The sequence below is a fragment of the Pagrus pagrus genome (genome assembly GCF_965226575.1).
Source record: "Pagrus pagrus genome assembly, chromosome: 10".
NCBI lineage: Eukaryota > Metazoa > Chordata > Actinopteri > Spariformes > Sparidae > Pagrus > Pagrus pagrus.
Window position 1 is genome coordinate 9,464,017 of NC_140194.1, and position 12,848 is coordinate 9,476,864.

General features: G+C 42.0%; 1 protein-coding gene across 3 annotated transcripts in view; it reads left to right on the forward strand.

Moving 5' to 3' along the window:
* mctp2a (multiple C2 domains, transmembrane 2a) overlaps positions 1-12,848 on the forward strand; it is a 35,315-nt gene that overhangs the window by 2,587 nt on the left and 19,880 nt on the right. For all 3 annotated transcript variants that reach the window (XM_084363271.1, XM_084363272.1, XM_084363273.1), the window contains exons 2-17: positions 405-1,409; positions 3,019-3,078; positions 3,165-3,273; positions 5,790-5,932; positions 6,033-6,109; positions 6,214-6,328; positions 6,422-6,445; positions 8,763-8,939; positions 9,636-9,766; positions 9,874-10,060; positions 10,240-10,333; positions 10,901-11,003; positions 11,092-11,194; positions 11,300-11,401; positions 11,518-11,592; positions 11,885-12,004. In XM_084363271.1, coding sequence (XP_084219397.1) covers positions 405-1,409; positions 3,019-3,078; positions 3,165-3,273; positions 5,790-5,932; positions 6,033-6,109; positions 6,214-6,328; positions 6,422-6,445; positions 8,763-8,939; positions 9,636-9,766; positions 9,874-10,060; positions 10,240-10,333; positions 10,901-11,003; positions 11,092-11,194; positions 11,300-11,401; positions 11,518-11,592; positions 11,885-12,004 — 2,625 coding nt within the window. The remainder of the gene's footprint in view (positions 1-404; positions 1,410-3,018; positions 3,079-3,164; positions 3,274-5,789; positions 5,933-6,032; positions 6,110-6,213; positions 6,329-6,421; positions 6,446-8,762; positions 8,940-9,635; positions 9,767-9,873; positions 10,061-10,239; positions 10,334-10,900; positions 11,004-11,091; positions 11,195-11,299; positions 11,402-11,517; positions 11,593-11,884; positions 12,005-12,848) is intronic.

A 12,848-nucleotide genomic window follows, 5' to 3' on the forward strand; every position in this document is an offset into this window, starting at 1 on the left:
CCCGCAAGAACCCTTGGGAAATTCCCACACCCTACCTTGAAAAGCACTTCTTTAAAGTGCTTATCCGCCACTGTTTTTCTACATCTTAAATCGACTATGTCATTTCCTGTAAAGAGACTACATAAAGTAATTTAGCCTAAATAGTTTAAACTGTGCTTTTATCAAATATTGTTTGGGCCAAAGTGTCCGACATGAAATCACCAAACACCAAAGGGAAATATGTTCAGAGGTTTTAGGTTTTTTGCTCAAAACTATGTGTGCGTTTGGACAATACCTTTTTTTGAGAATGTGTTTATAACCTTAATCAGTGGCTACCTGTAGTGCATTTTACATGGTTGTTGTGTTAATCCTCACACATGTAACACAAAGCATCTTGATAATCATGTTTTTTTTTTATCTGAAAGGTATCACTCAGGATGGAAGTCAAGAAAAAGAACTTCTTAGGGAACTTCCGTCTCAAAACTAAGTTACCCAACATAAAGAAGGCACGTAACAAGCCCCTTAACAAGCAGGGGAGGGGGCTGGCCCATCGGCGCAGTATCTCCGTACCAGACCTCAGGTTCGTGCCAGATGAAGCACACTCTTCAGGTCTTGCCTTGGTATCTGCTGCCTCTGATGCCATCTTCTTTGGCCACTCCCCTGGTCACAGCGATACTGATTCTGTGGCAAGTAACTCCATCACTGATGGACCACTTTGCACAGACAAACTGACCGATTCCGTCTCAGTAACTGGACTCAGAGTGCCGACAGCTTACACACCTGCTGCCTTGAATAGAGTGAGTGCACCAGCAGAGATGTTTTATGAGAGAGCTGGAAATGTGATAAATTCAGGCTTGGAGGACAAGGTGAACCTGACTCAAGAAGGCTTGTATGCACAAGTGGATAACAAAGCCAAGGCTAATGTACCAAAATTTGCTTTTGCCCCTGTTCCTGCACCAAGGTCTATTTCTACCAGCGCACTTGGTCTTTTACCAAGGCCAGACCTTGTAGACAGAGAGAGTCTCTATGGTGAAGACAGCCCAGCAGACAGATTTCGTTCAAGTGCTGTTTCTGCAGCATTGCTCAGAGCAAGCTCACTTGGAGAGCAAATTAACCCTTACACAGAAAAGAGGCCTACATCATTTGAGCAGAGAAAGTCAGCATCCGAAAAAGGGACTCCGCCATCAACCAAAAAACCTCCTGCTCTGAGATTAGATACTCTGGGAACTCCTTTGGAGAGTGCAGATGGTACCTCTCTGGACTCTGCCTGTGGCTCTCCCACTGAGGAGCGGGTCAACATGCCCTGGACGACAGACTCAGAGGAAATTGAACAAGGAAACAGCTCTCCCCTTCTGATGAGACAACTCACCATGGATGACGCTCTGCTACAGGAGGCCCGGTGTGACGATACCCTGGAAGACATAGCAGAGGTCAGTTCCTTTACAGGTGTTTTTAACTACAAAAATAGTCAGAAGATCCTGTTCTTATTTGTAGTCTGCATGTACTGTAGACTATGATATTCAAAATTGGCAGATGTCAAAGTAGTGACTTCTTTTGATGTTGAAAAATCAAACTGATGGAAATAAACTAATCCATATGCTTATATAGTAACTTATAGAGCATCTTATGTTATAAAAACTTAGATGATCTCGAAGAAGTAAAATCAAAGTATGCAAGCTCTAGTGCCACAGTAAAGTAGTCCAAAAGATGTTGTGTGATAAAATAAAGGAATTACACATAAAAACGAATGGGCTGTTACTGCTAAAATATAAAGCAACACCACAATAACTAAAATAACATATAATATGTTGGGTCATCGTAGCTTTCATTTCACTTTCAAATATTGTGGTTTGGTTTTTCACACACTTCAGCTGTTAGGTTAAGAGTTGTCCACAGCCTCTAATATGGTGAAAAGCATGAAATCCACATTCCTTTCCTAAGCCCAAAGATTAGGCTTGTGGTTTTATAGACATAGTGTGTATTCTATATACATACCCATTGTGACAGTGACTATTCAGTCTGCTGGTGCAACATATCAAAAGCATCCTCAGATGGTTGGTGTTACATGTAAAATGACCACCTGGGACTTGACTTTATACAGCCCTTGGGTATATCTGAAACTAAGACTATTGTATCATCTTCTGTCTGGATGCCTGTTAGGACAAGGAAACCAGTCGGAAACCTGTGTTACTAGTCAGACACACAATGACACCGTGGAAACGAAAATGACTGATTAACATCTGACTCTACTTTATTGTTGACACCTTCTGCTGTCTGCTAGCAGTATTTGCATATTGTATTCACATTAGCTGTGTCACTAACAAACATTGGTAACATTTTATTTTGAGGTACACGTTTTTATTATTAACTTAGTAGTTCCTCAATAGCATTTACATGTAAGTAGCAGCATAGTGGCTCTGTTATTAAAACTAATTTATTAATGCCTGATTTGCATGAGCTGTATTTTACAACTGTTTTTCCTCTCAATTAAATTCCTATTGATGGATTTTTGATAGTAAGTAAGGAAGTTGTTGTATACTAATTAAAAGAATATTACAAAAATAGTCAATCCTCAATGATATTAATTTATTATATATAATAATAATAATAATAATAATAATAATAATAACTTCAGAAATATGGTTTGTTCTGAAGCTAGACGTGTTAATATTGTCCTAGTAACTCTAAATTAAGTCTTTCTAACTCAGAATATCTTCCCCATTCTTAACTGAGGTCTTGCTTATTACTAATTCACTAGTAGTTTACACTTATTAACCCACACAGGTTCTACTAGTAAACTCTAATGGCCTAGTAGTTGTAGAATATCATTATTTAGTGCTTTATAATAGCCAATACAGAGCCAATATGCTACTAACTAGCAATAAGGTAATGGTGAATGTGTGTGCCCTAATATAAAGTGTCACTAAAACAGTATCTATAGTCATGAGGAAAACTTAGAAAAACTTATCTTGACTCTACTATACTGTGTTTGCATTCTGATGTTTCGTACAAAAGTCATTGCAACTCTTCTCTATGCAGATGTGCAGTGAACAGGCTGATTTCTTTGACGAAAGTGTGATAGATCCTTTGGACAGCTCTGTGAGTACTCTCTGGACTGCTGTGCCCAAGTACGCCAAGCATCAGTTATAAGACAGCCTATAAATGTGAATTTCTCTCTACTGCAGATGATAATTACCGGGCCTGAGGCCCAAGTCCCTGTCGTGGTCCAGAGATACCTCCTGAACATCAACCTAAAAAAGGGAAGGAACCTGGTCATCAGAGACAAGCGCTCCGGTAGGTCCACACACTGCAGGTGATCCATAAGTCCTGGCCTTTCACAGCCTGTTTCGCTAAGACCTTAAGAGGATAATTACTAGCTCTTTATTAGCTAACATCAAACTGTTCTCATGACTGTGGGAATTTTTGAAACACCATCAGATGGATCAGACCAGATCAAGAGATACCATATCAGGTTTCATGTACACCCTAAAAGAATGTGTTTTTTTTTTTGTGCTGGCTTTTCCGGGTGAGCCCCTGATAAAACACTGCACATACATATACTGTGGTGGGAAGACATCTTGTTTATCTTGCTGTGTTCATGAGCCAATCAGATAGTGGAACGCTGGTACGAGGAAATGTGTTGTTGTGTGTAAAGGCAAGATGGGCTATGTTCAGTTAATGCTTCTGTTGACTTGTGAGAGTGGCGTCTCTTGTCGAGTGGTGTATGTACAAAGAAGGAAAAAAAAAATGCGAGAGAAGTATGCAGTCAGACCAGTACGACAAAAGACAGACTGGGATAGAGCAATCAGTACTATTACATGACCTGTACATGAATCCACTGGTACTGCAGTCTAGCTGGAACCAATTTTTTAAAACGGTATTCCTGGAGTGATGGTGGTGGATTGTTTGCTAAATTTGATTGACAGTCAGACGTTAATAATTCTTCCCTCCTGGCTGTCTCTAAACAAAGCCTGCGGCTCATGGATTTTAAAGAGGAGGCATTGTTATCGCTTACCCCACAAATTACCAAACGTTTTCCTCTTGAATTATTTTGTTAATGTCTGCAGGCTTCATGTTGAAAATGAGTCTGTATTGATTTTCTATAGGAGGATTGAGGTTGTTAAACTAAATTTATGAATGGAATCATCCTATAGAAATTAATCTTGATCTGTGATTTTGGTTGCAATCATTCATTTTCTTGTCCAGATGTAAAATCATGTATTTGAAAGATCATTTAGATTTTTACACATTTCAATGAGCAGATTTTCATAATTGGGTGTTATTGTAGTTTTTTTTTTTTTTTTTTTTGATTATTGACTTCCCATTGTCAATAATATTGATCTGTGAGAAAGCGAAAGAAGAAGATACACAAGTGTGAAGTACTAATTGCCACTCATTTTGACCTGTCCCTGAGGGCCAGGCTCAGTAGAGCTCTTGTTGGAAAAGCAGTGACATCAGGTGGCCATAAGTGGAACTACAACATGTGAGAAAATTCATGTGTGGTCTCATTAAGTGTTTCTATTACTGCAACTGGCAATTTTTTTGACTTGCATATTTAGTCTTACTTAAAGTAAAAATAATAGTTAAAAGTGGCCATTTTAGAGTGATAGATGCATTTCATAATAGAAAAATTGTGATATGACAATATTTTAAAGTTATATTATTCTCATCCAATCAAAGAATGTGAACCTCAGGCTATGCTGCAGTACTAACCAAAATTACACTTTGCTGTAGCCCCTATAGCTTTGGGAAGTCACCTTACATCAAAATGGTGAAAGGACGTCCTTCTTGGAAAGATGCTTAACAATTTTTTTTCCTGCCCGGTGGCAGAGGACCCTCCGAGCCCAGTGCCCTACTCCCTGCTAGTTGAGACCTTACTTTCCCTGACAAGATGGCACCATGATGATGCAATCCCCACACGCCCCCTGTCTCTCCACTGTTTGCCCAACAATAAACACCGTGCCAAAGGCTCACCAATGGCATACATTGTCATTACATATTCTGAAAGGACCCACGCCACCAGCCCCCACTCCTTAGTTTTTGTTCTCCCCTTTTTTCCCATTAATTTCCATCGTCACCGTTCTCAGTCATGCCAGAGCTTTTCTCCTTGCTAGCTGCCACATTCTCCTCCTGTCAAGTTGCCTGGAGGTTTCCCTGTCACAGGCTGGCAGGGTGGAGCTGCTGTGGGTCCTGCCTGCCTTTGCGAGATGTTCATTTGGAGTGGGGAGCTGACAGGCCTGACAGCCCATCCCCACAGGGCCTTTGTCATGTGATTCAAGCCTCCCTGCAGGCTCTCTCAAGCACCCCTTTATTCCCCTATACAAATGAAGGCATGGGACTGGCTTTCATTTTTTGGCCAATCTGCATGCAATTGCAGAAACAAAGAAGTCCCATACCCCCACCCCACTCGCAGACAGACTTTCTTAACAGGCTTGGGAGATTAACACTGGTTGCTTCTAGATTTTGGTTTCTGGTTGCCTCATGCTGGCGAGTGTTTCTACTCTTTCACAATTAAACAGCTACATCCCTCTGTTTTTGCCATGTGTGGGGTGCACCTCCTCCTCATATATTTCAGTCTCTCACACAACCAGCATGGGGGAAGGGTGTGTACGTGTGTGTTTTCATACAGGGTACATTTTTAAAGTGACAATATGTTCCACACAAAGTAAACACAGTTAGCATTTAATAATACGTGCTCGCTGTAGATTGCTACGAAATCAGCGTTTTACACTCTGTGCTTGTGTATTAATTATTGCTTGTGTAGCACAACATGATCCCTCTGATTTGCTCCATTTTGTGTTTGATTGTAGGTACCAGTGATCCTTATGTGAAGTTCAAACTTGAAGGAAAACAGCTGTACAAAAGCAAAGTGGTTTATAAAAACCTGAATCCACGGTGGAACGAGTCCTTCTCCCATCCTCTCAGAGACAGAGAGCATGTCGTGGAAGTTCGGGTAGGGATTGTTTGTTTGAACAGAAGATGCAAAAGTGGTCTCGTACCATAGCACGCAATATCTGTTTATAATCTTAACGAGGTTTGTAATGTTGTTGCAGGTCTATGATAAAAATCGCACCTCTGATGATTTCATGGGCTCCAGCACAATTTCCCTGAAAAGTCTGGAATTGTACAAGTGAGGAATAATACTTTTTTTCAAATAATATTTTAGGGTATAGATTATCATAAAGTTATCAATAAGTGATCATCACTTTTAATGCCCTCTCTGTCTCCTCACAGAACTTATGAAATGGAGTTGCATCTCGATGATCCAAAAAGTAAAGAAGACGACATGGGCGTTATTTTGGTTGACGTCTGCCTAATGTTTAGAGATGCCACCATCAAAAGAAGCCCCGTAAGAATATTTCTGATATGAGAAGTATTTGTTGATCCCTAGTCTCCCCTGAATTGTTTGTACTGATTCATGTAATTCTTCCTTTTCTCACAGAGATGGCCACAAAAGAAGAATAAGGTATGGATTTGTATATCTTTACGTTTACTTTTACACTTTTAAATTGTGTCCAGAATGCCATCAGTATTTCTAAATTACACGCTGACAGTTACGCTTATCTAAAACACTAGGGGGCAGTAGCTCACTGTACTATGGTGCAACAAAGAATGAGGTGTATGCTCAGGACTCAGGCTTTTGTGTGTAACCTTGGTTTCAGCACAGCCTATTTCTTTTGTGGTTTTACACTGAAGCTTTTTTGCATTGCATATTATATTTTCAGTGGTATCATTTGCTGTGAAACAAGTACGGTACGATATTACATTCTGATCAAAACCCAAATAAATAATATTGACTGAATATGTTCTCATGAAAGAGCCCTTAGATGAGTATTATAGAGCAGTATTTGGTTTTGTAGTAAACAAAGTTCCATCTCTTCTCAAGTGGCTTTCAATATATTGCAGCTGTAATTAGATTCAGAGTGAAATAGGAGGGTTGCTGCTTGGGACTCACACTGCAGCGAGTGGGTTTATATTCACACCTATGTAGTCACTGCATCTGCCACTGTTCAGTCTCTTGATGGTCCAGTAGACAATCTCAATTTGAAATTAGATGACAAAGGAATGAAGCCATTTTCATGCACATTGTAGGTTATCCACTACAGATGGTTAAAGATACTCAAAGGGAGACAGAAATGTGTGATGGGACTCTTCACAATGTTCTGCTGCCTAAATCGCAGTGCTAATTTAACAATGTAACAATGCCATTTTTTTCCCATTTCATTTTTGACAAACGTACAATATCTTATTGCATTTAACACCTATCCTGGAAGTGCTGAATACCCAGCTCTTACAGCTCCACTCCCCCTCTTTCAGAACATCGTTTTCTCCCTCTGTGTTACCACCACAGAGACAGGGAATGGCAAGTGCCTGAGTAAAACTCTGCTGTGTGATAGTGTTTCAAACAGGAGGGGGGCGTATGGGAGAAGCGGGAGAGGGGTGGGAGGGGTGGTGGTGGCGGGGTGCTCTGCTGTTCGAGGCATGTTGCCAGTGTGGGATGCCTAAGATCGGCAACGCTGATAATTCCCAGGCATAGCGGGCAATAACCCAGATGTTAGGATGTAATATCACAGCTGTGGATGGACAGTGCTGAGGTACCAGCCAAATGGACCTGGGTCTGAGCTCATCGTGCTTGTCCCCATGCTGTCCCACCATATGGAAGCAATCGCACAGCCCTTTTAGGACCAGGAATAGATTCTCTTTAGGGGCCACTTACAGTTAAGTGGAATTGTTTTATTGGCCGCTGAGATAGAAATGTGTCCAAGATAAACACTTGGGATGACTTGGCTGAGGCCTGTTTTATATCGCTCCTCCACTCCCTCTGTTCCTCTTCTTTTGAAGGGGCTGATATTTATAGGGCTGTGCCTGTGGTATTCCATGTTAATTCAGGTCCCTGAGATGTGCTTTGATCCCCTCCGGATTGGGTGGCAATGTGGGTTGTGACCCCGTAGTGTAGAGGAGGGGCCGGAGTGGCAGGGGAGTTGTAGTGGGGCTGTTTGAAGCAGCGTCGCCGGGGCAGTCGAAGGAGCTGGGCAATCAAAGAGGCTAGAGCAGATTACGGTCCTGCTCTTTAATTACAGTCAGCCCTACACAACCTCTCTGCTGTTTGTTTTTACAGCCCTGGCCTATCACCGCACGGCCTCACGGGAACTCTAACATGGAAACATATCAAGGCCTCCCTCTCTCACTCCCTCTGTGACACACGGCAGGAGAAGTGGATTATTTGCTGGGCTTGTCCTTGATTTCCAAAGAGTTCTTGAATGCACAACATCATTGTTAGTTTGGTCGAATCGCTTCAGTTGAAGAGATTTGATATTTTTCTGGTTGAATTAAACAGGATAAATTTGCCAACATGCAGTAAAGTCAGATGCTGGCCATACATACTGCATGTATGCATAATTTGCTGATGAGAGAGCTGTGTGGTTTGCATCATTACTCACTGCTGCCTGCTGTCTCTGGTGCAGTATGCCAAGTGTCCTGCCTCCCCACACTCAGTCTGGGAGCCAGTGATGAGTGGGACTGTCACAGCCAGGGACATCTGGCTGCTCGCTGACGTCCCTCTCTTCCTCTCTCTCCAGGAGCCTCCATGGTGTGGCTTGCCTGTCAGTAGAGATGTGCTAATGTGCTCCAACAGAGATGTACTGTATAGTGTAAACCTTTGTCCTACTTTCATGCACTCTGTGAGCATGATGAGGTGCCAGGCAGAGGCAGGAGCAGGTAAACAGAGGCGAGCGCACATTAAAATAAAACTGCCACTGTCTGTGTGTATCTTTGCCCTGCAGCAGAACCAGGCCGCACCAACTCAGCGACCTGCTGAAACGCACAAGAATCAGCCGAAGAACCAGATGTGGTCCCGAGTGCTTGGTATCACCTTGGTGGAGGGACAGGACCTGCCGCAGTATGGCCACGGCGACATCTACGTCCGCCTTCGCCTCGGTGATCAGAAGTATAAGAGCAAGGTTGGACAATTTTTAAAAGTCTTTTTCTTTTCCCACTTCTTCAACACTCCCCTTTCCTCCTGCTCCGCAGTCTTTTTAATGTCTGCTCTTTATACTTCAGATCCTTCTTCCCAGCCCCTATCTCTTACTTCCCCGCTTCTCCCTCTCAGCAGGTGCCTGTCAGTGACTCACCTCCACCTTGGCTCACTGGGCCATGGCAGAGGCAGCTCATTAGACTGGGCAAGGCTGCCACTCACTTCTCCCTGTGCTTCGGGTGCTGGGCTTCATTGCCTTCATTTGCATACCCAGCATGCCCTGTTCATCTACCTGTACTTGTTGGCCTCCCCCCTGATGATTCTATGGTGCACTTGTCTTGTGTTGTCATGTTATTTCTTTGTAAACCTCTCCGCTTTCCTCTCTGCTTGTTTGTTTGTTGGACAAAGCTGATTCTAATTGGAAGCTGTCAGTGTTTACAATCCCAGAGTGGCTACTGAGGTGTACACATACAAGCACACACAAATAGAGACACATACACACAGCACACCTCTCTTTCTCCTCTCCTGCCTTGTTCTGGTTGAACTGAATGAAGACTTAATCCACCTGTCATGCAGGAGCTGCTCAGCCTGATAATGCATTAAACCTGACATGCGTCAAAGTGTGTGTGTGTGTGTTCGCACAGTACTGTATGTGCTGAATCTGTGTCTTTACTGCCCTCAGAACCTTTGCATTCAGGCCAATCCCCAGTGGAGAGAGCAGTTTGACTTCAATCAGTCTGAAGATAACCAGGAGCCTCTGCAGGTGGAGGTGTGCTCTAAGAGAGGGAGGAAGGGTGAGGAATCATGGGGGATGTGAGTATTTCCTGGTGGGTAGTGTTAAATTTTGCTCACATTGGCTCCTCCACAGAACTAGTTGGCCTTATGTGTTTCAATGGAACTATTTTCCTTTTGTGTCTAAGGTTTGAGGTTGACCTATCGAGACTTCAAGTTAATGAGAGGCAGCTCTACAATCATGTGCTGGACCCAGGAAAGGGCAGACTGGTGTTTCTGGTCACCCTGAGACCCTGCTGGGGAGTCTCCATCTCTGACATTGAAACAGCTACCTTGGAGAAGCCTGAGGAGAGAAACACAGTAAAGGAGAAATTTGTAAGCTCTTTTTTATTTCTATGTGTAAAGAGTAAAGTTATGATTAGTAATGATTTTATAAAGATACATTTACGCTAATACCAATGTAATTGTGTTATACACCAGGTGTTAAGAACGCATTTTTCTGTGCTACCTTATTGATCATGCTCAAAAAATGTTTTTTGAATATTTTTTTTCAGTGCCTAAAGAACTCACACAAGTGTATGGATGAAGTTGGCTTCCTTCAGGTCAAGGTTATAAGGGCAAATGATCTTCATGCAACAGACCTCAATGGTAATCCATAACAACAATCCACTTCTCTGTCTCCTATTCTCATGTTCATCGACTTTTCTTCACATTAAAGCTACCCTTCAGGCATTTTTAAATATGTATTTAAATTACTCTAATTTGAATAATAATTTGTGTCTGATTGATGATGGTTTTTCACAAAAAAGTTCAGTTATCTTGTTAAAGTCCTTAAAATCTACTCGTTCTGCCTCATTTAAAGTTCCAGAGTATATGAATATGTATGTATGTATTATGTTTTATTTCCAAAGGTCCATAACAGCTGGACACACAATGTCTGCTACTTCACTTCTCTGTGTGCTGGAGGCCCCAGACTCACATCCCACTTGTGCAAATTGAATATAGGACCAGGATTGGCTTCCAAACTATTTGTGAAGTCACAAATCATGCAGAGAAAATTGACACTTTCAGTAATGTATGAGAAAATAGCCTTCTAGTGTCAAATTCTGCACATGCATCATTCCACACAGTGAAGCTTTCAACTGCAGAAACAAGAAGAAAAACATGTTTGAGTGGAGGGGGACTTTAACTAAAATACTTCCTTGTCATTTTCAGGAAAAAGCAACTCCTTCTGTGTTGTTGAACTCGGTAACAGCAAACTTCAAACTCACACGATCTACAGGTCCCTCAACCCGGACTGGGGCAAAGCCTTTACATTGTAAGTAAGACATGTGGAGAAAAAAACAACATATTCTGTAATGTATATTTGAATATAAAGGAAATAATTCTCAACTCTTGTGTTACAGCCCCATCAAGGACATTCATGATGTGTTGGAGTTGACCGTCCTCGATGAAAATGGAGACAAAGCCCCAAACTTTTTGGGGAAAGTGGCCATTCCATTACTGACTGTAAGATTGTTTATGATCAGCCAGTGCATTACTTCTGTGACAGGATTACATTTGTAAAGGTCTGACCTCGTAAAATATCTGTTAAATTTTTTCCAATTCTAATAGGTTCAGAATGGGCAGGAAATTTGTCTGTTCCTGAAGAAAGAAGACTTGGGAAGTGTATCAAAAGGAACCATCACTCTGGTGCTGGAAGTCATCTATAACAAAGTAAGAATCAAACGTGTTCAGGCTTGTTAGAAAGGTGATAATGTTCTATATAATATACTGTGAAGTCAAAAAGTAGTTAAGCTGTAGCGTTTATTTATTATTTTCTTTTGCTCCAGGTCAGGGCTGGTATCAGAACCTTCCAACCAGAGGAGACGAAATTAATGGAGGAAAACCTGAAGTTCTCCAAAAAGGTGATCTCTATTGATGTTTTTATCGGAATTTAGCAGATGGAACAAAAGAAAGCTCGCCCATTATGTTCCCCTCACATCCCACTAATAAAGCGGCCACAACAAAGCTACACATGGCCACAGTTTGGATCGGACATACTCAAAGTAATTTGTTTAATTGGCTTTAAACATCTAACCTCACAAGTAGTAAATGAGGGATTGTAAAGCTGATTCAACCTCATTGAAAAAGTCATAACCATTATGTCCAGTATCAAATAATACTAACCGGTGTTTTGTTCCAATTATTTCCCATTAGGTTCTTGCCCGGAATATATATCGGGTACGCAAAATCAGCACAGCAGTTCTGTACACGTTACAGTACATTAAAAGCTGTTTTCAATGGGAGAGCACGCAACGGAGTCTAATAGCCTTTCTGGTAAGTCATTGCCTCACGTTAATGAACTCTCTTTAAGCCTTGGGGCGAACAAGTTTTGTCCCATTTCACTGCAGCCCGGTTTTAACTCTTTCATTTTATGTGAATTAGATGTTGAGGAGAATCTTTGGTTTAGCCGTTTTCTCTCGGCAAGTCTTTTTTCCCATGAAAAACAATGGTTGCCTTCTGTTTTTATCCCATGCGTATGTGATGGATGTGCTTTATCCTTTAAATCAAACCCCACTTGGCTTTCCTTCAGTTCTGATGACATTAGAGTGCATTTGAAGGGGGTGGGGTTTGGGCGTTTGTACATCTGACTTCTTAGCAAAGCCTCCGAACCCGGGGGACGGTGTAAGGAGGATCACAGTCTCAGCTTCCTTGGGTGGAGGAGTGACACTCTGCCTCCGAGATTTGAACCTTGTTTAAATGTCTCTGTTTAGCTGTTTTTAATGAGGGTATGTGATCTAAGGTCCTAAGCTTAAATAATCTTAAATCACCCTGTGAATCCCCCCTCAGTACAGCACATGTAATGTCATGATTAAGAGTGTACACTTGCCATGAAAGCCCCTGCCAGCGCCGTGTCAGGGTGAGGAAGCGGTCACAGACAGGGTGTGTGAAGAACTCTCCTTTCACCGCCTTTCTTCTGTCTGCTCTGTCTCAGAATGACATGCAATTCATACCTGGTGTATTCTATAAGCCCTTCTCACTGATCCTGAGGTGCAAATCCCTCCAGGCAATGGCCGGGCTCAATGTATCACAGCCTTTAGAACAGCAAGACAGGCAGGCAGACACACAGACAGGAAGACGGAGAACAATGCAGGCGATTGTATAAGGATAGAGTGGGAGG